We start from the raw sequence: 22,895 nt of genomic DNA on the forward strand, positions 1-22,895 counted from the left end.
ATTTCTGCCCTGATCAGGAAACACACTCACATACTTGCTGAAATCAGCCCGTCCGTGGGCCAGCCCACTCTCAGCTTTTGAGATGACCCCTACCCATCTGATTTGGAGGCACTCATGGTTGGCGAAGTCACCTCCCCTGGGATGGAGACTCTAGTTCTGGTCCTGGCTCTGACACTTAGAATAGAAATGTGACCTTACAAAGGTCATGACTTCTCCCCCATTTCCCCAATTTATGAAATGAATGAGTGGGGTTAGTCAGCCTTTACATTTGTTCGTCTCTAGCATCACTGCCCACCAGCTTCTTGGAGGTGGCTGGCCATGTGTGAGCCCTTGAGGGTCCCCCATGGTCTCTCAGATGAGCAGTGGCAGGGGCTGAGCCCTTTGCTCGTCTCTGGGCTGGTATACGCTCCTCAGGAACTGCCGACTTCCCCTGGAAGCTTTCCAGCCCTATTTCTGCTCCTGACAGTGCCTCTCCAATGTTGTGTCTGCTCCCCCAAATGCTTTATTTATCCCCCACTTTTTTCCTTCACAGGGGAAAACTTAATTACCCAGCTGCCTTAATAACAGTCTTGCATCGTACATTTCTCAGGTTAATTAGCTGTGTAAACCAAACAGCTGTCCTTTTTGTCTCCTGGAAACAAGATGAGGAGCAGTAGCCAGTTGATAGCCCCTCCTCCCCAACACACACACACACACACACACACACACACACACACACAGACGCACACAGACGCACACAGACGCACACACCTCAACCACCATTGCCTTTCTTTGATGATCGTCTGTTTTCTTGACCTTTGTCATGGCTAATGTGTAGTCAGAGCACATTCATATATGTCTTCAGATTCTCATCCTCCTTCCTCTCAGAGGACTTTGAGCCTGTCTCGGACCAAAACACATGTCCTCCTGTTCTCCAGAAGCTCTCAGCAGGTCTGAAACTCCCAAAGCTCCTACCACTGGGGGTTCACTCTTTTGAATGAAGCATTGTTGAGTTGATTGTTTAAAATGCAAATACTCTTGGGAAAAGCACCATATATCAATCTATTATCAACCGTTTATATCTCAGAAAGGGTTTGCTTATGAGAAAATTAGCTGTGGCTTTTGCAAAGTGTCCCAAGAGAGTAAGACCCAGGATGAGTAAGTTTAGAGGAGAAAGAAGAAAATGGAAAGGGACATTGGCAAAGAGGTGCTATCAGAGGGAAGCAAAGCTTGGGTTGGTGGAATGTGAGATTCTTGGGTCCTGGTTGTTATGGGCTGGGGAATGGCTTGTGTAGCTGAAAGGGGAGAAGCAAGGGGAAAGGTGTGATGGCAAGGCCTGGACACAAACCTGGGTGGCCTCACAGCTTTTGTGGCCTGACCTCTCACCCCATTTCTCCTGGGGTTCAGGTCCCTTGAAGCCGGTGGGCAATGTCTTACAGACCTACCTTGCTTCTTTGTCAACAAGGCCCGTAGGAACCATTGTGACTGGTAGAGCCTGTAGAGGTTTGGGCACACAAACCAACTCTCTGCACTCAGGTCTAGGGGGACACCTTTTTGTACATGTCTAGGCTGGGGTTGAGGCTGCCTTTCCCCGGGGAGAAGAGCGAGAGCATCTTAACAACTAGTTCTAGTCCTTGCAATTTCCCACGGTTGTCAAGTGACCACTGTGTCCCTTGAATCATAACAGGACAAGAAAGTTTGGAGCCAGATAGCCTGGGACAGAAATCCCTGCTTCCTCTCTTCCTAACTCTATGACTTGGACACATTTCTTAACTTCTCCAAGACTTGGTTTCCTAATCTGTGAAATGAGGATACCCATCGTTTAACATAATATACCTACCTCAGGGATTTGGGAAGCATGAAATGAGGTAACATATGTACTGTGCTCGGGAAAGAGCCTGGTACTGTATAATTTTTAGGTGTGTGGTTACATCGTTGCTATAATCAGCTTCAGAAAGTGACTTTTCTGAACTTAGTGTGGATGGAGATAAGGGTGGTGCAGAGTTAAGGGTGCAAGATGTTACTTCATGACAAGGAAGATTACGTTGAAAGTACCTCATAGGGAGAGGGTCCAAGTTGGCGGATTAGGTAAAACGCTCTGCCTCCTGCATCCCAGGATCACACCAGAATGACAAATAAATTATAGAACACTCAACCTCAAGAATCATCTGAAGACTAGCTGAAGAGAAACCGTATAAGAATATAAAAAAGAGGCCACATTGAGACTGGAATTTAAAAAAAAATTTAAAAATGAATTAAAAAAGAAAAGTACCTTACAGCACCGGGGCTGTCCTCCCACCCGGCCCCGCAACAGGCCCTAACTTTTGACCTTTGCTGGCTACATCCATTGACGTAGAAGTGGTGAGGCTTGTGCATCCCAGTGGGGTCTCATGGAGGCCTTACTGACCATAGCCTCTTCCCCTGTCCACTTGGCTGGGAAGTGTTTCTCCAAGTACAGCGTCTGGCCAATGTCTTCTATTTCTCTTACTTCTTTTGCATTCTTGTTTGGAGTGCCTAACTTTTGAGCTGATAAGCTGGAGTAGGGGAGAATTCTAATAGCGCATTAGAGCAAGGAGGAACTTCATTACCTCCACCCACACCTGCATGTTACCAATGAGGAAGCTGAAGTGGAGGGAATGTTTTTTTCTTTCAGGGAACTGGATTTTTTTTTTTTTTTTTTTGTTGATCCTGGCTTTCTTTCTTTGGGCCCTGGTTGGCAGTCATGACCCTACGGTAGCCCCTTACATGGACACAGGTGACCTCTGGCTTGCTCCTGGGAGGGAGCTGGGCCATATATAACCACACCCTGTTTTCCTATTTCCTCCTAGAATTAGCTCTGTGTTCTACAAAGACACAGAGCTTTGATTTGCCTCACCTTCCTTTTTTTCACCCCTCTCCACTGTGATTCAGGCTCTCCTTTGCCTTCCCTGAGATCTCTGGGAGGATTTGTCTTCTGGCCAGACTGAGCTGAGCTTCTAGAAGGCTCTAGGATAGGGGAAGAGACTCAGCCTTTCCAGATGGAGAGCAAGCAGGAGCCAAACTGGCTGGAGGCCTGACAGGCTGGATTGATAATAATGCCATGTCTCTGAGGTAGGACAGCCAGAGGAATGCTGGCCAAATGACCCCGGAGAGGGAGGCAGCTGCAGCTGAGAGCTTTCGTCTCCGGGAGAGACAGAGGCATGGAACACACACCAGGGGAAGAGCCTCACGTTGAGAATCACACACACACACACACTTATTCACATACTACATAGAGGCATACAAGACTAAAATAGAAAGGGAAACTGAGGCCCAAAGGGAAAGAAGAAGCTAGCAGCTTGTCTTCACCTGGGCTTCTGCCATAAGCCATTTTATTTCGGACCTCCATCCTGCCAGTTAGTTGACAAGCAGAGCTGCTTAAAATACCTGTCCCAGGGCTGCCAGAGTAGCCTGTCGGTAAGGATTGCGACGAATTCCTCCTTTAGCTGTGTTACTATGATAAGCAGCACGTACGTTTAAGTGCACGCGGCCATCGGATCCCTCCGTCAGTGCCTGCACATGTGGAAGGAAGGTGATAAAAGCATGGGTACCCCCAGACTGTGAAGACTGGGGGAGGAAGCAGGGTGACGAGCACATACTAAATACCTGGGACATTTTTAATTTGTTTATTTTATAATAATGACTATTTTCCTGAGCAAAAGAGTTAATATATACCCGAAGTATAAAAGTTTTAGATTATTAAAAAATAACAAGGAAGGAAAAAATTTACCTGTAATGCCATTTCCCAGAGATATTAGGTTAAACTGCATGCAGTTGCCATTTTTGTAGGTAAAAATGGCTGAATATTAGTCATTTCATATGGAAAACAGGCATATCAGTTTAACATATTCATGTATTTTCTTCCAAACATTTCCCATTTCTTTAAAAATATATTTTTGAGAGCATGATGTATGCACGTTTATTTCCAATTTTTTTGCATAAAACATTATAATGTGAGCATTTCCCCCATATTTCTCTAATAACTACATAATATTCCATCATTGGGGAATATCAAGGGCATTTCTACAATCCCGGCTTGAACTGTTCTAGCTCCTACGTCCCATGGCCCAAAGAAAGAGCCTTGTTTCTGGCACGCTCTTGGCCAGGGAGCAGGCTGGGATCAGCCCCCAGCAGGGCTGGGGAGAGGGCTCTGGTGACAGGACACCGGAAGGCAGCTGGCTCTTGTCTCTCTGTGGGACATGTGCTGAGTGCAGACAGGATGGGGAGTGGAAAAGTTTGCCCCTGAGAGGCTGGGCAGAGTGGGGAGAAGGGCATGCTCACTGCCAGGGACCAAAATAAGATTCTGGAGGAGAGTCAGATTCCAGCTAGAAGCTTCTTTTGCCCAGAAAGGAATTATTCTAAGTGCTCAGGTATTTATTTCAGCCACTGACACTTCTGCAGTCTCTGTGTTAACTGAGCTGGGTCAACCTGAGAAGCTGGCTTTCTTCCCAAGGTGCATTCCGTGCCATGGCCTCCCTCAGGGTCAGCTTCAGGATCAGACAAGCCCTTTGGGTGAGACAGGATTTCTCCCCCTTTACCATGCTTCCCATGATGTCTGTGCATCCAGCTGGTTACCTAGTGGAAATTGAGGATGACAGGATGATAGGGAGGGAGGGAGGGAGAGAGGGAGGATAGGGAGGGGAGGGAAGAAGAGAGAAGAGGAGAGGAGAGGAGAGGAAAAGAGAGGAGAGGAGAGGAGGGAAAGGGCCCTCTCTGGTGCTGGTGCTAACACTGGCTATCAGTCAATAGGAAGTCACGTAGCCTCTTTGAACCTCAGCATTCTCATATGTAAAATGGGAATAATGCTCCTTACCACATAGGGTTGTTGTGAGGCTTAAATACTGTATTTCTCGAAAATAAGACCTACCCTGAAAATAAGCCCCAGTTAAGATCGTCAGCCAGACGGACGCATTTAGTACTTTATGACGATATTCCAGAAGAAGATGATGTGACTCTATTTGAATAAATGTAGATTGTTGTACATGAAAAAATAAGATATCCCCTGAAAATATGCCCTAATGTGTCTTTTGGAGCAAAAATTAATGTAAGACCTGGTCTTTTTTTCGGAAACATGGTATAAGACCCGGTCTTATTTTTGAGGAAATACGATAGGTTATGGTATGGAGACTCCTAACACAGTACCTGGCACATAGTAGGTGCTCCATCACTTACTATTGGTGTTTTATTACCTCCGCATTCCCCCACACCTCCTTTTAAACTCCCTGAGTGCAAGAAGGAAGTAGCTAGTAATAATGTTAATGAAAATGTTAGCACTGCTGAGCAGTTACTGTTCATTCAACAAATATTTATTGAGGGCCTACTATGTGCTGTGCACTTTTCTAACCGCTGAGAATGCAGCAGTAAAGGAAAGTGGTTCTTTCCTTCCCTCATGGAGTATCCATTCTAGCAGGGGGGAGGCCGACAGCAAACAAATACTTAGGCGAGTAGACAATAAGTGCCCAGTATGTCAAGTGAACAAACATGTGGCAGGGCAGGGAATGGATAGGGACAGAGAGGGGCGAGGGGGCAGTGGGTGCTGTTTCACACAGGGCACATGTGCCAGCCATCATTGGAGCCGAAAACGTTCCAAAAAATTGTTGTTTAAGAAAGCACTTTGGACGTGATGAGGACAGCTCCAGCACCAGGACAGGTGACAATTCTCTTACTCTGCAGAACGGAGGTGAGAGCTGGAACGTGGGGTGGGACGCAGAGGCTCAGCGAGCCAGGACTCCTGGCACCCCTTCCACGATCACAGTTTCAAGCTTTGTTGGCTGTGGAGAGGAAAGATGGTGTTGGGTGTTATAACTAAGTCACCGCCTTGGCATGTTACCTCGTCTCTTTGGGACTGAGCTGTCAGGTTCATCAGCTCAGCAGACACCACCTCGTTAGCTTATCACCTTCCCCGGACAGGCCAGAGGGCCAGGGACTGGAAGGCCTCGGAGAAGGGGGCCTGAGCTTTCCCTTGGTTCTGGTGAGTGGAGGCATAGGGGAAAGCAGAAGCACGTGGTGTGGGGAGCACATGTGGGGAAGCACGTGTGGGGAGCACGTGTGGGGAGCACGTGTGGGGAGCACGTGTGGGGAAGCAGAAGCACGCGGTGTGGGGAAACCCAGTTGTCCCTGCCCGGAAGGAGCAGCAGGTGGGGAGGTTCTTGTCCAAGCCTTGCTTCTCCTCATGGGTGAACTGGAGCACTCTGAACAGTGTCCTTTACCCTGAGCACAAGGTTTGGGACCGTGGTTACTCAGAGAAAACAATTGTATGTGTATTGCATGGGGCAGCTGGGACACGGTTATACTATCTCTGTGGGGGTGTGTGTGGGGGTGTGTGTGTGTGCGTACTTGTGTATGTACATGCACACGGACTAAAAGAACAAGGAAAGGACAAGGGCCATCTTCTCTGGCCATGTTTTTGCTTTTGTTTTTTCTTGGTGATCTCTGCCCAGCTCTGGAGCCCAGGGGGTTCAGCTCTGCCTCTTGTCTCATTCCAGAGCATGGGCAGGCCTGGGAAGGTGTGGTTTTTGGGGAGCAACAATATGAGGCTGTTTCCTTCTTGGCTGCCCACTTTAGCCCAGCTCTTCTTGGGGATGGGCCTGTGCCCTCAGCCCCAGGGCTGTATGCCTTCCTGGCCTTCGGACCGCCTACCTGCACAGTGCTAGTTGGTTGGGGATCGTGTGATTCTCTCCTGTGGGTAGGGAACACCAAGCCTGGGAAAGATCAAGTCCCAGGTTTCAGTGTTGGAAGGCCTTAGAGATGTTCTAAATGTTACTAGAATGTTGGCTCCTTGAGGGCAGGGTCTTTGTTTTGTTCACTGTTATAACTCCAGAGCCTCGAGCATGGTTGAGCACATAGTACATACTCAATAAATGTTGGTTGAATGATTAAATGACTGTGTTCCAACCTCCACTCAATTTACAGAAGAGAAAACTGAGCTCAGCAAGCGGGGTAACAGAGCTAGAACTGGAACCCCAAATTCCCTTGTCCTGTTTGTCTGTCCCCTCTCCCTGATCCTCAGAAGCTCAATTTTCCTCAGGCTGCCAGGATTAAGTGAGATGAGATGGAAACTCTGTAGCCTGCATTTAGCACATAGTAGATGATAAATTAATGGGAATTTCTCTCCTTTGTTTCTTGGCACCCTTTTCAAGTTTCTCTTCAAAGCAGTGTCATCTACCAAAGATTTTTCTACCACTCCATACCTCTTTCCCAACCTAACATCTATGTACTATTCACTTAGCTATGTGTTAGGACAGACACAAAGGAATTAAATTAAAAGATGACCAGTAGCCTTATTTTGAGAGGTTAATCCTTCCAAGTGTATTAATGAAATCAGTGGATCTCTAGTGGGAGCATTTCCATGGAGGGAATGTCCTGGGCTTTCAGGACCCAAGGGGACAATTCTGTCTATACCCCGCCTCTGAGTCTCTGTTGTCTCCCTGCCCCACAGTGGCACATAAAATGCTGCAAGTGTGACTCCAGGCTGCCTCACAATTACAATAGTCACCGAGTGGAGAATGTGGCTTCGTCCTCAGGCCCCACACGCTGGTGGCAGTCGCAGAACGGTAAGGGCCTGCCACCTTGGGGTAAAGGCTCCCAAACTTACAGAGGCTCCCGTAGGTGGGGGTGGCTGGAGGGTGCCTGGGATCCCTTTGGGACACGGGTGGTTGACAAGCAGAAACTTCTGCCTGCATAGGAGGTCTTTCCAATGTGGCAGGTAGAAGAGTTTATTGGAAGTTAAGGGAAGGGTGAGAAGAGGAAGGAACGCCTTTATTTCACTCTACTTCCTCGCAGAGGGCTTGTTGAAGGAACTGAGCTTCGGGAACAGGTCTGCGTTGAGCAGACAAGTTGAAACTCTGTAAGGTAGTAGGGGCATCAAGTGATGGTGGGAAAGACATTTGGCCAAAAATAGATAGGATCTTGCCTAGATAATGTAAGTGGGAAAATTCTGGTGCCGTTCCTCTCTGAGAGGGAAACTGGAGAATCACAGCGAGAGGGTTTCTGACTGCCGAGAGCTGGTGTAGTCCACAGCCTTCTTCCGTGAGGAAGGTAGAAAGTCCCCGGTCTAATGTTCCAACTCTTTGTCCTTCCAGATGTGAACCCTGTCTCTCTGCAGCTGGACCTGGACAGGAAATTCCAGCTTCAAGGCATCGTGATGGATTTTAAGGTGTGCTTCCTTGGGGGTGGCAGTGGAATGGAGAGGGGCCCTGGGCCGCGTGGGCTCAGACCGCTGGGTAGCAGAGTTCTTGTCTACCCAGTGGGCTGCGGACCACGTGCTGGGAGGCCCGCCCTTTCCCAGGCTGGGTGACACTTACCCTGAGCCTGTGTCACAGTGACAGCAGAGGCCTCACTCACTCCAGAGAGGACAGTGGCACCTCCAGGGTCCCCGTCCAGGCCATGCAGTGGTTATATGTCCGCTTCTTCTCTGCTTCCTCTGCCCTCAACCCATCTAATTAACTCAGCTCTGCCAAGTACCAATTTTGCTGGGCGTGGTCGCGTATCGTGTAGCCGTGTACTCTTGGTGTCCTCTGTTTTTATAACTTCGCTGATGAGATTGGGTTTCCAACAGCCAAGAACTGGCCCATCCACGTGAAAGGTATGCTTTGGAGCAATGTACTGCTATTTCTGCTCAGAGCACTCTCGGATTCTGCTTTTGCAATGGTCTTCTGAGATGCTCCTTCTGAAGGGAACATGTTTATTCACTGGTGACAGGTCATTTTTTTTCTTTTAGGAAAAGATTTGATTTTCTTCTTTCTACAGAAATAGTCAAACATTTAAGGATTGAGTTTGGTTAATAAGATTAGATGATCAGGAAGGGCGATACCATTTTTAGGAGTTAAAATGAGCTATGAATAAGTAGCAATAGAATCTGATTTCTTGTGTGACCAAGGAAGTTAGCTCTCAGAACATCCCTTCAAGAAAAGGTCAAAAGTATTTTGCGAAATACCAGTGTCATTTAAATAAATGCCCACTCTCTAAGGTGACAACTTTGAAGGGCAGCATTCAGGTGGATGGCTACTGTTAGTTGCGTAGTTTTATTATCACTCACCCATTCATGTATATGTCCATTCTTTTTTTTTTTTTTTTTTAAGATTTTATTGGGGAAGGGGAACAGGACTTTATTGGGGACAGTGTGTACTTCCAGAACTTTTCTTTTTTTTTCTTTCCAAGTCAAGTTGTTGTCCTTTCAATCTTAGTTGTGGAGGGTGCCGTTCAGCTTCAAGTTGTCCTTTCAATCTTAATTGTGGAGGGCGCAGCTCAGCTCCAGGTCCAGTTGCTGTTGTTAGTTGCAGGGGGGTGCAGCCCACCATCCCTTGCAGGTGTCGAGGAATTGAACTGGCAACCTTGTGGTTGAGAGCCCACTGGCCCATGTGGGAATTGAACCGGCAGCCTTCGGAGTTAGGAGCATGGAGCTCCAACCGCCTGAGCCACCGGGCCGGCCCCTGTGCCCATTCTTGCTACAGACGTATATAACACTGATTATATGTTAGGTGGCAGATGTCAGGGATGAAAAGATGAATAAAGCTAAATCGCAGTCCTCAAGTTGCTTTAGTTTATGAGAGAATGTGATGTGTGCGCTGATATTGGTAAGAAGAGATATTGGGGAGCATGGGAGAGGGGGCATGCAGCTTGGTCTTGTCTTGGGGAGGTTTGGGGGGGTGGTCAGAGAACATACCCTGGGGAAGATAAGCCTTTCTAGACCAGTAATAGCCCAGGGAAGGGAAAAGTTCATTCTAGGCAAAGAAAACAGTATAGTGTAAATGTGAAGAAGCAAGAGACCAGAGGGTATGTACTTGGGGAGGGGGATGGACCTAGGTTCTGGGGGGCGGCCAGTATGCGTTTGTGAGAGAGGTAGGGATGCGGTGGTCTGCAAACTAGTGAGAGATGAGTTTACAGGTATAAATGGGGAGTGGGGAGAACAAACAAAAGACTCACCTAGTCATTCAACGAATGTGAACTAAGCATCTCCTATGTGCTGCATGCGGGGGATAAAACTGTGATTAAGACAGGCGGGGGCCTATAGATTACTGTACTGGTTTCAGCCCGGGGGTGTTTGGCAATTCCGGGAGACATTTTGGTTGTCCCAACTGTGAGTGTGCTGTTGACATCTAGTGAGTAGGGCTCAGGGATGCAGCTGCCATCCTTCAGGCACCAGGTCTGTCAAAGCCTGTTTCTGGGATTGTGTCCCCAGGGCTGCCCCTCCCTTCAGTCACTCAGGCCCCGCCCTGTCTGTGTCTCTGCAGGGGAACGTGCCTGCTGGAATGCTGATTGAGCGCTCCTCAGACTTCGGCAAGACCTGGCACGTGTACCAGTACCTGGCCACTGACTGCTCCTCGGCCTTCCCCCGCGTCCGCCAGGGCCAGCCTCAGAGCTGGCAGGACGCCCGGTGCCAGTCTCTGCCCCAGAGGCCTAACGCGCACCTAAATGGGGGGAAGGTAGGAAAAGGAACCCTGAAAAAGTAGCCATGGAGAGGGGTCTACACCAGCCCATTGCTCACTCCTTCACGCAGACTCAGGAAGAGATGAGCACACCTCCGGGCAGTGCTCCTTGCTGACTCTCCTGAGCAAACCATTTGCTGCTGGTCCTCTTTGTTGCCCCGGAGGAGGGGTGTTTCAGAAACACACGGAGTGCGCTGCATGCCCCAGCCCTGCTCTCTGGCCTCATCCTCCCCGGCGTGTTGTCATGTCCCATAGTGGAGAAGGTACAGCCGGCTTTGGTCCAGTGTGAGGACTTTGAGATGGCTAGTTAGAGTCAAGTGAGCAAGTTACACAAATTTAATTTAATTTCTGATTTCACCTGTAGGGTTTAACACAAGAATGAACTTGCCCTGTTTAACCTGTCTAGCTAGCCCCATCATCACCCTTGAGGAAATTTGGGCATAAGCCACAGCTCCAGGTCATTGGAACTTAAACCCTGAGCTAGAAAAGAGAACCTGCCTCTAGAAACAGCTCAGAACACCTCTTCCTGCGTCCTCCCACCTGGGGTCAGATCCTTTCCTTTCTTCCATAACTGCTTTTCCCACTGCCATGGGAGGCTGTGTGTCCTCCTCCTTTCTCTGGCCCAGGCTCAGGGCAGCCCTCGGAGCTGCTCGGACCTGCACATGCTCAGAAGGCCACCCTCCCTGTGGGCAGTGCATCTCTTTCCTCCACTGTAACGATGGCTCCTTGATTATAATTGCACCCAGATCCACGATGACCACATTCTCCAGACCCCAGATCAGGACATAGGACTTGTTCCTGACTTGTGGAGGGCTGCTATGAAAGCGCTTCTTGGGATATAAGAGGACGTCTCATCTAATGAAGGGTTTTTATTAAAACCAAAAAGCATGGTTGAAATTGGGGTCAAGAAGGGGGTGGTCACCACATCCATCCATCCATCCCTGGACTCTGCGTCTTCTCGTTCATCCTGGGTTTTGGAAAATTAGTATACCCTGAACCCTTATTGTAATTTCTGGCCCAAGGAAATCAGGAATTCTTGGGATTGCTATGTGTTCAATGGAGAGGACAGATGGTACACACACACACACACACACACACACACACACACACACATACACACATACACGCACACACACTCATTTAGGGCCTAGTGATCATCTCACTCCCTGAAGGTGGTGGGCAGGCCTCAAGTCCATGTTTGTCTCAGGTTCCAGGTCAGAAGGACCTCAGCGTAGCACGAGGAGGGCGGGGCATCGAATGGAAAGGACACTTCTTCTGAGCTTGGGGCACACAGTTTACCTCTTCCTCATTGTCTCCCTTTCCCTCTTTCCATAGGTCCAACTTAACCTTATGAATTTAGCTTCTGGGATTCCAGCAACTCAAAGTCAAAAGATTCAAGGTCAGTGTGGCTGCCCCTCTAGCCTGTGGGACGTTGGCTGGGGAATAAAACAGGGTTGGAACCCAGGTCTTGGAACTTTCCTGGTCTTCCATGTTTCTATCAACATGGTTGGATTGAATACCGGCCCTGCTTACCCCATGGGGTACCTGTGGTATCCCCAGAGACGCCAAAGGCCTGAGTTGGAGTCGGGGTGTCTTTTCTGCCATGGGAGCGTTGAAGGCTGTGGGGGATGGTCCCTGGAATAACTTTATGAAAGCAGGGCTGAAGGAGAGGTGAAACCAGAATTCCTTTCCTTATCCACCTGCCCTAGGAGACTCCATGTGCCTCTAACTTCTTGTCTTTATTTTCCTTTCCCAATCCCTTCCTTCCTTCCTTGTTGTTTGCCCCCTCTCAGAGCTGGGGGAGATCACAAACTTGAGAATCAACTTCACCAGGCTGGCCCCTGTATCTCAGAAGGGCCGCTATCCACCCAGCGCATACTATGCAGTTTCCCAGTTGCGTCTGCAGGGGAGCTGCTTCTGTCATGGCCACGCTGACCGCTGTGCCCCCCAGCCCGGAGCCCCTGCCAGCCCCTCCACCATTGTGCAGGTGACAGTCCAGGGTGGGAGGGGCAAGACCAGAGCTGAATAAGGATGTCCTTGAGGCTCCTGGAAAGCAGGGTGGCTCTAAATTTTAAGACGTGGGTATTTAATATTTTAGCAGTGGTGAAAAGCGATTTTCATTTCAAAGATCAGAATTTTGTAGCACTTCCTTAGACCTGCATTATAGTTTGGGATTTTTTTTCTTTTCTATTTACATGTAAGCTTATGTGTGAGTGTTGCAGGGAGCGTAAGGCAATGCTTCTCAACCTTGGCTACACATGACTGTTTCCTGGGGAGCTAAAAATATTGCCCAGACCTCCACTCCCAGATACTCTGATTTTGTTCTTGTTTTGTAAAGCTTCCAGATGATGTTAACATACTGCCAGGATTCAGAGCCCCTGGTGTGGGGACTCTAAAGTCCCATCTAGTGATGAGAGAACAGAGTCTAACACAGGTGCCAGGTGTGCCCCCGAGCAGCTGAGCCAGATGCATCAGGGATGGGGTTGGGGGTGAGAAGCTCCAGCTTATCGAGCAACCCAGGGGGTTTTGCTGTGAAAGCAAACTTGAGAACTACCCATAAAGGAGAACCCTGGACCAAGACGAGGGAGCTGTCATTTCATTGTTCTGGGGCTTTAGCTCTGTTAACATATGGGAATGAGATATTTGCTATATGGATAGGCGCTCAAGGAAATCGTGTAAAATGGCCTGCAAGGGAGAAAAAGGGGAAATGAACATTGGCTGCTCTATTCGTTCCACTTCTGGGCCCGCTCCTGCTCCTGGCTGCAGAGGAGGCCAAAGGGAGACCAGCTCCAGATTCCTGTCATCTGTTAGGGCCCCTAGAAAAAGGCCCAGAGCACGGACTGAGCGGGACAGCCAACATGAGACTACACCGCGCACACCGTGCTGTGGGGTGGAGCGGAGGGGCAGGCATGCCGAGTCCCAGTGGTTCCCAAATCTCGCTGTACAAGGGAATCACGCTTTAAAAAGGACGGCCGCCTGGCCCTGGCCTGTGAGATTCAGGTTGAATTGGACCTGTTGTTGGTATTTTTTAAAAGCCCCCAGATGATTCTGAAGTATGCCCAGGGTTGAAGTCCGTGGAACTAGAGTGACCGGAGAGGCCTGGTGAAGGAGGTGCCGTGCTAGCTACTAGGATCTTGTTGGTGAATAGAGAGAGAAGGATATTCCAGGTCCAAAGAACTACATTCGTAAATGCCGAAAGGTGGGGAAAAGTAGGATTTGCAGCGGGAGCAGCTAGAGCTCAGCAAGGCTGTGCTGTCAGGAGGGCGTGGGAGATAAGAATGGAATAAATGTACGGTCCTTCCTTGAACGCCAGGCTGAGGGTGTTGGGCTCAATTTAGAAGGCAATCAGCACACAATAGCTGTTCTATTTTTGGGCCTTAATGAATCGAGTAACAACTCATCATGCAGTCCAATTAGCCAAACAACCTCAGTCATAGATTATTGGAATACGAATCTCTAGAGGGCCCAGAAGCTTCTAGAGTCACAGTTTACCAACAAGAGTACCTGAGCACCTTCCAGGTGCTGCTTTGGACTGAGCATCACGGGGGCGTCCAAGTGCAAAGAATGAGCTTGTAAACACCTAGCTAGAAGAGCAGCGCAGACACACACACACACACACACACACACACACACACACAAGCGGGCAGCTGAGTGATGCTGGAGTTGAGTGGCGGCTGGAGGAGCTGGGGTCTGAGCTGGACCCTGAGTGAGGGGCGGGAAGGTGAGAGGAGAGAGTGCGGGTCCATCCTGGGACACTGCTTGGATAATCATTCCTGGTGACTGACGGCCCCTCTCCCAGGTCCATGATGTCTGCGTCTGTCAGCACAACACCGCGGGCCCCAACTGTGACCGCTGTGCACCCTTCTACAACAATCGGCCCTGGAGACCTGCAGAGGACCAGAACCCCCATGAATGCCAAAGTATGACTGGCTGGGCTGGGCTTTATTATGACTGGGCTTTATTATTTAAATTGAACCTTAATTGCACCCCTGCAATTTAAGCTCTCCTTGCTCTGTGGGAATGGAGAGAGTATTTGGGTTGCAACTGCCCTCTGGCTCCTCCATTCTTTTCCTCATCTAAGCCCGGAGGGACTTGGTCCATGCTTTTATGCCACAAGGCTTTTTCTTTCTGATGCTTTTGTTTTCCTGGCCCCTCCACTTGCCTTATCCCGTGTAGGAGTATCTTGTTTCCGATTTCAACTGGTCTCCTGGACTCAGGGCCTTTCTCTGCATAGATGAGGGAAACGGGGATCCCCAGCCCAGAGAGAGGCAGTGACCCAGTGGGAGAGTCACGATGGCAATGGGGGAGCGTTGGAATAGACCATTCAAAGAACTCTCTCTTTGGTCCAACACGGACATTATTCTTGGGTTAGCCCCGACACTGGGAGTCAGGAGGCCTGAGTTATCACTCTACTCTTCTTTCTCAGTGGCCACATAACCTTAAATAAATAACACAAGCGTCCCTAGTCCTCGTTTCCCAAGTGCCCAAATCTAAGCATATTGCAGAGTTGCTAGAGATGCGAACGAGCTAACAGAGACGCGCTTTGTAGATGGCAGACAGGTGCTGGTCCATTGTCAGCCTCTACATTGTCGGCGCTCTACTTTTTCAGGGTGCGACTGCAACGGGCACTCAGAGACATGTCACTTTGACCCAGCTGTGTTTGCCACCAGCCAGGGGGCACATGGAGGGGTGTGTGACAACTGCCGGGACCACACCGAGGGCAAGAACTGTGAGCAGTGTCAGCTGCACTATTTCCGGAACCGGCGCCCTGGTGCTCCCATTCAGGAGACCTGTATCCGTAAGTAGGGGCTTCCCAGGGTACCATCTGTCCAGTACTCCCCATCTGTTCTGGACACAACACAGCACATGTACCCGGAGACACACAAGCCCTCAGGAAACATGAAGAGTTGGCCGTGTGTCAGGACTTGTGGGCAATTGTTTTAACTTAGCTGTGCACTGCTAATTAAATCACCTAACCTCTCTGGACCATCAGTGAATCAGTCACTCAATCATTACGCAGCCCTTAATTTGGGCATAGGAGAGGAAAAAGTAAATATAAGATGCAGTTCCTGCTATCAAGAAGCATACACATTGTTTGGTGATATAACCGTACACAGATGAGAAAAAGGGACCTTGTATCTATGTATGTTATTGCCTTTAAATGTTGTAATGTGGTTCGCTTTATATTTTTCTATTTCCTCCAACATTGAGAATTCCTCTCTGGCAGGGATTATTTCTTGTATTCTCACGCCCTAGCACAATGGCAAGCAAAAAATTAATGCTCAGACATTGTTTCTTGAATAAAGAAATGAAATGTAATGTGATGGAACACCCAAGAGTGACAACACGTCCACAACGGTCAGTGGGTTCATACAGGATGGACGGAAGCAATGTGACTCAGGCGGGTTAACCAGGAAAGACTTTCTCGGTGAAGCAAGAGTCTGTGTTTTAAAGGCCATGAAAGAGGTCGTGGGAGAAAGCTGGGTCACTTCCTGTTAATACTATTTGTTTATAGAAAGAGTGAGAAAGTCGTAAATTTGACTTCTGTTAGAACTTTCTTGCTGTGTGACCTGAGTATGTTCTTTACCATCTCTGAGCCTCAGTTTCCTTATCTGTACAATAGGGATAATCATCCCCACCTTCTTCAGGAGGCTTACCTAAGGAAACTTGCAAGAGCACCCGCTCAGTGCTTGGCACATAGCAAATCATGGCAACAAAACTTGTGTAGTGCACAACATGTGCCCAGCTCTGTTCTACCTGTTTTACATTTACTCATTTATTCCTCCTAAGAAACCTAGGAGAGGTGTATAATGATCCCCATTTCACAGATGAGGAAACTGAGGCACAGAGGGGTTAAATAACTTGACTAAGGTGTAAGGTTGTAAGTCAATAAGTAGTGGAACAAGGACCTGAACCAGGCAGTCTGGTTCCTACCTACAATCTGCTCTTAACATTGTGCTTTTGTTCTCTCTTCCTACTGCGGTGGCTGCTTTTGTCTCTCAGCCTGCGAGTGTGACCCAGATGGGGCAGTGCCAGGGGTTCCCTGTGACAGAGTGACCGGGCAGTGCGTGTGCAAGGAGCATGTGCAGGGGGAGCGCTGTGACCTGTGCAAGCCGGGATTTACAGGACTTACCTCCGCCAACCCGCAGGGCTGCCACCGTGAGTAGGGGGGCCCAGCCTGGCATGGCCTGGGGCAGGCTGCAGGAGGTGGCCAGACCCACGACTTGCCCCCTCACTGTGCTGTGTGCCAGATGCTGTGCCACTGGCCTCCAGCAGGTGGCAGCACAGCCCCTGGTTGGAAGATGGGACTGAGTCCTTCATGGGAAGGGAGGGCGGTCAGCCAAACTGCCAGGTGCTGGAACTAGTGGGAAATGCAGTGGCTTTATGAGTCAGCCAGATTATCTGGAGGGATAGGGACTGCCTGATTCTTCTCCCAGGCTGGGCCCCTCCTGGTGCGTGTTCTCTGGGGATAAGTTTCTGGTGAGCTGTTCCCCCAGCTCAGCAGCCCTCCTTCTTGCAGGCTGCGACTGCAGCGTCCTGGGGTCCAGGCAGGACATGCCATGTGATGAGGAGAGTGGGCGCTGCCTGTGTCTGCCCCACGTGGTGGGCCCCAAATGTGACCAGTGTGCTCCCTACCACTGGAAGCTGGCCAGCGGCAGGGGCTGCGAGCCCTGTGCGTGCGACCCAAACAACTCCCTCAGCCCCCAGTGCAATCAGGTAAAAAGTGGGGGTGGTCCCGTGGGGCCCTGCGCAGGGGAGGGGGCCTGCCCACCAGCATGTCTGTCTCCCCTCCAATGCTGCCCTTCGGGGCCTTTCCAAAATCAGGCTGGGTTGCTTTTGTCGCCATCCCTTTTGGGAAGGCCACCCAATGTCCCTCCTGTAGCTTGGAGCTTTGGCAACGTCTTTGGCCACGCCCTCTGCAGGGCCATCCTGGGCTTGGACTTAAGAGCTTATCTCTGAGTGGGAGTCCTTGTTTGGGGTGCAGCACCGGGGAGGTTTTGCAAGGCCGGGCCTGCAAAGGAGGCTCCCTCACACTGCTCTCCTTCCAGTTCACAGGGCAGTGTGCCTGTCGGGAAGGGTTTGGTGGCCTGACGTGTAACGCTGCAGCCATCCGCCAGTGTCCCGACCGGACCTACGGAGACGCGGCCAGGGGATGCCGAGGTACATACCCACTGGGTGGGGGCACGCTGAGGCTGTGGGGGGAGAGCTCTTGGGTGGGCTGGCAGAGGGGGCGCATAGTCTGTGGATGGGGACATCGTAATCGTGCGTGTGGTGTGGGCCCTGGTCTCCCCGTGAGAGCACATGCCCCACTGCTCCAGAGCTGGCTTGGCCTCCCAGCCCTGAGCCAGTGGGTGACATCAAGCTGTCCCCACACCCCATGACAGGAGGGTTGCTTTGCTCCCCACTTCACTGAAAAAGCATTTCCCAGAGCCATCTCCTGGGCCACAGCAGGGAGGGGAGGACATTTCTTCCCTCTTCACAGATGGAGAAAGTGAGTCCTGAGCAGGGAGGTGTAGTTTCCCCAGAAAGCCAGTTAGACAAGTACCGTAGCCACAGGACCATGCAGACCCGGGTCTGGTCTCAGCTCGGCCTCTCCCTCACCGAGTGAGGTGGGTCAAGTCGCTCCCTCTCTGCAGGCCTCAGTTTCCTCCTCTGGGGAAGGGGCACATTGCACTCCGTGCCTCAGTTGCTGCGTCTACAAAAATGAGGACATAAAGGTGGCTAACTGTGTCATGGAGTGGGTATGAGGGTCACATGAGTTACTGTGTGTGTGGTGTGACACTTAGAACAGTACCTGGCGCACAGTAGGTGCTGACAAAGTGCTTGCTTTTGTTGGTGTCATCACCATGATTCTATTTGGGCCTTGACAGTCTATTATTTTAAATAAAGACCCTTAGGTCAGACCTCCTCTTCAGGCTTTCCCTACCAGACACCTTTGTCTCCCTGACCCTGGCCTCATTTCTCCCCACCCCAGCCTGTGACTGTGACTTCAGGGGAACTGAGGGCCCAGGCTGTGACAAGGCCTCAGGCCGCTGCATCTGCCGCTCTGGCTTGACCGGGCCCCGCTGCGACCAGTGCCAGCGAGGTTACTGTGACCGCTACCCGGTGTGCGTGGCCTGTCACCCTTGCTTCCAGACCTATGAGGCTGAGCTCCAGGAGCAGGCCCTACGCCTCAGCAGCCTCCGAAACGCCACTGCCATCCTGCGACCCGGGCCTGGCCTAGAGGACCCCCACCTGGTCTCCCGGATCCTGGATGCAAAGAACAAGATCAAGCAGATCCAAGCAATTCTCAGCAGTGCCCCGGGCACGGAGCAGGAGGTGGCGCAGGTGGGCAATGCCATCTTCTCCATCAGGTAATTCCATTTCCCTGCCAAGCACACATGGGCTCACACAAGGGGCACCCTGGTCCTTCCTTACCTTGGTACAGCCTTTAACAGTTTACAAAGCATTTTCACGGACGTTCTGTCTTTTAACTATCACAACAGTCCTGTGTGATTGGTGTGGTAGGCGTTATTAGTTCTGTTTTCAGATGAGGAAACAGACACAGATAGATGATGTGACAGAGCCACAAGGCCACTGAGGGGCAGAGCAGGGACTTGGGGCACGGGCTGGCACCCAAGCCCAGTGTTCTTTCAGATGCCCAGCGCTGCCTGTGAGAGAGACTCAGCTCTGGATTAGTCACCCTGGCGGAGGACATCCAGGAGGCAGTTATATTCTCTAAAAATAACTGGTATTTGCCTTTGGAATGAGAGCGGTCCTTCTCACAAACCCTGCTACCCGCAGAGGCACCTTCTTAGTGAGATTTGGTTCTGGAAGCTTCTATAATTAGTGTGCCTTCCGTGAGCACTCTCTGACTGTCAGTGCCCAGAGCTGTCCAGGTGTAAGTCTCACAACAGAGTAATGAATCCATAGGCATTTGGTAGGCTGGAAATGCCGGCATGGAAGGGCGTCCCCAGCCTCAGCAAAGCCTGGGGGTGGAGAATGCGAGGCTTATGGGAAGGAGCTGGTGGTTGGTGGAGCTGCCAAGGGCATGGGGAGAAGGGAACCTCTGAAAGGTCAATGGTTGTGGGTCTGGGTAGGTGACCCCGTCAGGTGGAGAAGACCAGCGGCAGCAACTGCAGAAGAGAGCCTCGGGTGCCTCGGCTGTACAGGTGGTGGCTGAAGTCAGCTGTTCGCGAGCTCAGGAGGGTCAGGGTGCTGCTCCTTGTGGAAGCCAGCTGTGGGAGGTGGAAGAGAATCGTGAGTGTCAGGGTCACACAAGTCCAAGGAGAGAGTTTTCTCGACCTGCCTGCAGAAGGATGGACGGAGGACAGCCGGCCCTCCTAGGCTTTGCCCAGCAGAATCCTCTTCAGCCTGTGGAGTTGCCGTTCTGTTGCGTTTCCTGAAGGCCTCTGTTCTTCCTGACTCAGGAGCAGTTTCTCCAAGGAGAGGGCTGGTCCTATAGTTTAGTGAAAGCTCCTCTCTCATCTCAGGCGGACTCTCCAGGACCTGCAGCCGCATCTGGTCCTAGAGGAGGAAACCCTGTCCCTTCCGGGAGACCTGGAGAATCTGGACAGAAGCTTCAATCACCTCCTTGTTATGTATCAGAATAAGAGAGAGCAGTTTGAAAAACTCAGCAGTGCCGATCCTTCAGGTGAGGAACGGTTCCTCAGACAGCCACATGCGTCACCACGCCACACCTTGTCTCCCCTCCTGCTCCTCTGTCTCCAAGCCTCCAGGTGGAGGGGTGACTGTTTCCTCTCCTCTTCTCGCAGGAGCCTTCCGGATGCTGACTGCAGCCTACCAGCGGTCATCCCAGGCAGCCCAGCAGGTCTCTGACAGCTCCCGCCAGCTTCTCCAGTTCAGGGACAGCCGGAGAGAGGCTGAGAGGCTGGAGCAGCAGGTGGGAGGAGGCGGAGGGGCCGGTGGTCCCCAGCTGGCAGCCCTGAGGCAGGAAATGGCTTCCTTGCCTGATCTGACACCCACCATCAACAAGGTGAGTCGTGGATGGCATGGAGTGCCACTTCCCAGAGCCCCCGCCCCAGCTTGTCACCACCAGCTATATGGTTCCCGTTAGGGAAATGTGAACCTACCTGGCTGCCCTACACATCCCAACCCTTTGCCCCTCACCCGTGTGCTCAGAGGTTGCCAAGGAAACAAGTTTCTGGGACCCAGTTGCCATGGACATGTCTGGCTGTTAGTTTCCCTGGTGTGGGATGGGAGTGGTTGTTGAGGAGCCTTGGGCAACCTTTTTGATGCCCCCTCTCTCCACAGCTCTGTGGCGGCTCCAGGCAGACAGCCTGCACCCCAGGAGCATGCCCTGGTGAGCTCTGTCCCCGAGACAACGGTACGGCCTGTGGCTCCCACTGCAGAGGTGTCCTTCCCAGGGCCAGTGGGGCCTTCCAGACGGCGGGACAGGTGGCCAAGCAGCTACAGGGCTTCAACGCCCAGCTTCAGCAGACCAGGCAGATGGTAGGTGTGGCCAAGGCCGGGTGGGCACTCGTAGGAGGAGGCCGAGGGGACGGAGGCCCTGGGCAAGTCAGTTCCCATTTTACATTCAGGAGATGAAGGCCCGTAGATGTCAAGTGACTTACCCCAGGGCCCACAGCAAGTGAGAGGTAGAATGTGGGGCCAATGTTTTGGGTTTTTTGAACCCCGACTCCACATCATGCTTCTCTGGGCTCAATCCGGCTGAGTGTCAAATGTTTCCCAGGTAGGTCTTGAGTGTTCACAGAATTCTGGGGGGCTGCTGAGCGGCTCTCTCGGGGCTTTGACCACTGCTGACCTATGGTGTGTGTCGGCAGATCAGGGCAGCCGAGGACGCCGCCTCGCAGGTGCAATTGGATGCTCAGCGCCTGGAGACCCAGGTGAGCAGCAGCCGCTCCCAGATGGAGGAAGACGTCAGGCGCACTCGGCTTCTCATCCAGCAGGTCCGGGACTTCCTCTCAGGTGGGCCTGGACTTCATCCTACCCCAGGCTGTCTTTCCGCTCCTGCCGTCCTGGCGGGACAGCCGGCCGCTTCCTTGCCTCGCCTGGCCCCCATCCCTCACCTGGTTATTCTCCCACCTCCCCTTCTGTTCCCTCAGGTTCATTCTCAACAGAACAGCCTAAAACATCTTTGAAAAACGTGTACGTGGGATCACATCCTACTCATGCCTAAAATCCTTCACTGGCTTCCTCTTGTTCTTGGGATAAACTCCAACTCCGTATCATGGCCTCTGTTCACCTCCTGGGTGTGGCCTTGTGTCCTCCCACTTTGGTCACAGACCATCCTTGAACAGGACAGGCGCTTGCCCATCTTGAAACGTTTACTTGTTCTTTCTCTGCCTGGAATGCTCTCTCCAAGGCTGCTGATTCTTGCCCTCCAGGTCTCAATTTAAATTTCATCTCCCTAGAGGACCCTTTCCTGACCATCCTATGCGGTTGTCCCCTCCCCTCCCATTCCCCTCTGGCCTTCATTGCCCTGCTCTGGCCTGTGTTGTTGAATTCATTTGCCTTTGAGTGTATTGTTTGTCTTCCCACTAGACTATAAACTCCAAGAGGGCAGGGATGGCTGTCTGTCTTGTTCACTGTGTCACTGGCACCTAGCATAAGACCAGTCACCCAATGTTGGTTGAGTGAATAAATGAACCAGATTCCGCCGTAGGGAGTGGAAAGATCTGTGGACAAAACTTGGGAACCTGGGTGACTTTGGGCAAGTTGCTTTTCTCTTTGCCTTATCTTTCACTTCTGCAAACCAGGATGGTAGTATTTCACAAGTTTATTTTGGGGATCGAGTAACTGATGTGAAATGTGTTTTGAAAAATTAAAGGTGCCTCAGGAATATGAGTTGATATTATTAGATTTCTTGTCCCTGCCAGAGAATTTGCTTGGCCGGGAGCCCAGTTACGAGGAGTTGAGGGCTTGGTGTGACGACAGTGGTTCTTGCCTGTCACACCCCCTTCCCTGTCATGTCATTACCGGTGGAATCTGTAAGGTGAACAGAGAGAGATGGGGAGGACATGCCATCTCTATGCTTCTGAGCTGCTTCTCTGACCCACAGTTGCTTTGTAAAATTCTTGCTACCTCATTGTTTCATTTCATCCCTTCAGGTTGAGGATGGTTATTCCCATTTCACAGGTCAGAAAACTGAGCTCCATGTGACTTGCTCCAGGTTGCTTGACTAGTAAAGGGAAGGTGTGGGTCTGGGGCCGTTTCAATCATTCGTTCCCTCTACAAACACGGAGTGCCTCCAAGTGCCAAGCACTGTGCTAGGGGCTGGGGACAGAGCTGTGGGTGAAACCCAGTCCTGCCCTTGTGCAGGTCATGTTCTAGTGGGGAAACTGACAGCAAATCAGGTGACTGAGTGAAGTGTTTTGCATGACAGATGCAGAGAGAAAGATAAGCAGAGAAGGGTAAGGAGTGTCCGTGTAGGGTGGAGGTTGCGATTCTGGATTGGACGGCCAGGGTTGGCCCCTCTGAAAAGGTGACATTTGAGCAAAGACCTGGCAA

The 22,895-nt window shown here is 51.0% G+C and overlaps 1 protein-coding gene across 3 annotated transcripts in view; it reads left to right on the forward strand.

Moving 5' to 3' along the window:
- The window catches only part of LAMB3 (laminin subunit beta 3), a 53,629-nt gene that overhangs the window by 24,475 nt on the left and 6,259 nt on the right, over positions 1-22,895 (forward strand). For all 3 annotated transcript variants that reach the window (XM_033092681.1, XM_033092682.1, XM_033092680.1), the window contains 15 exons: positions 7,436-7,550; positions 8,079-8,152; positions 10,230-10,421; positions 11,760-11,823; positions 12,218-12,411; positions 14,224-14,344; positions 15,034-15,222; positions 16,428-16,583; positions 16,945-17,141; positions 17,474-17,585; positions 18,400-18,778; positions 19,898-20,058; positions 20,180-20,400; positions 20,679-20,876; positions 21,209-21,353. In XM_033092681.1, the coding sequence (XP_032948572.1) occupies positions 7,436-7,550; positions 8,079-8,152; positions 10,230-10,421; positions 11,760-11,823; positions 12,218-12,411; positions 14,224-14,344; positions 15,034-15,222; positions 16,428-16,583; positions 16,945-17,141; positions 17,474-17,585; positions 18,400-18,778; positions 19,898-20,058; positions 20,180-20,400; positions 20,679-20,876; positions 21,209-21,353 (2,518 nt within the window). The remainder of the gene's footprint in view (positions 1-7,435; positions 7,551-8,078; positions 8,153-10,229; positions 10,422-11,759; positions 11,824-12,217; positions 12,412-14,223; positions 14,345-15,033; positions 15,223-16,427; positions 16,584-16,944; positions 17,142-17,473; positions 17,586-18,399; positions 18,779-19,897; positions 20,059-20,179; positions 20,401-20,678; positions 20,877-21,208; positions 21,354-22,895) is intronic.

The sequence above is a fragment of the Rhinolophus ferrumequinum genome, chromosome 22 (genome assembly GCF_004115265.2).
Source record: "Rhinolophus ferrumequinum isolate MPI-CBG mRhiFer1 chromosome 22, mRhiFer1_v1.p, whole genome shotgun sequence".
In the NCBI taxonomy this organism is placed as follows: Eukaryota; Metazoa; Chordata; class Mammalia; order Chiroptera; family Rhinolophidae; genus Rhinolophus; species Rhinolophus ferrumequinum.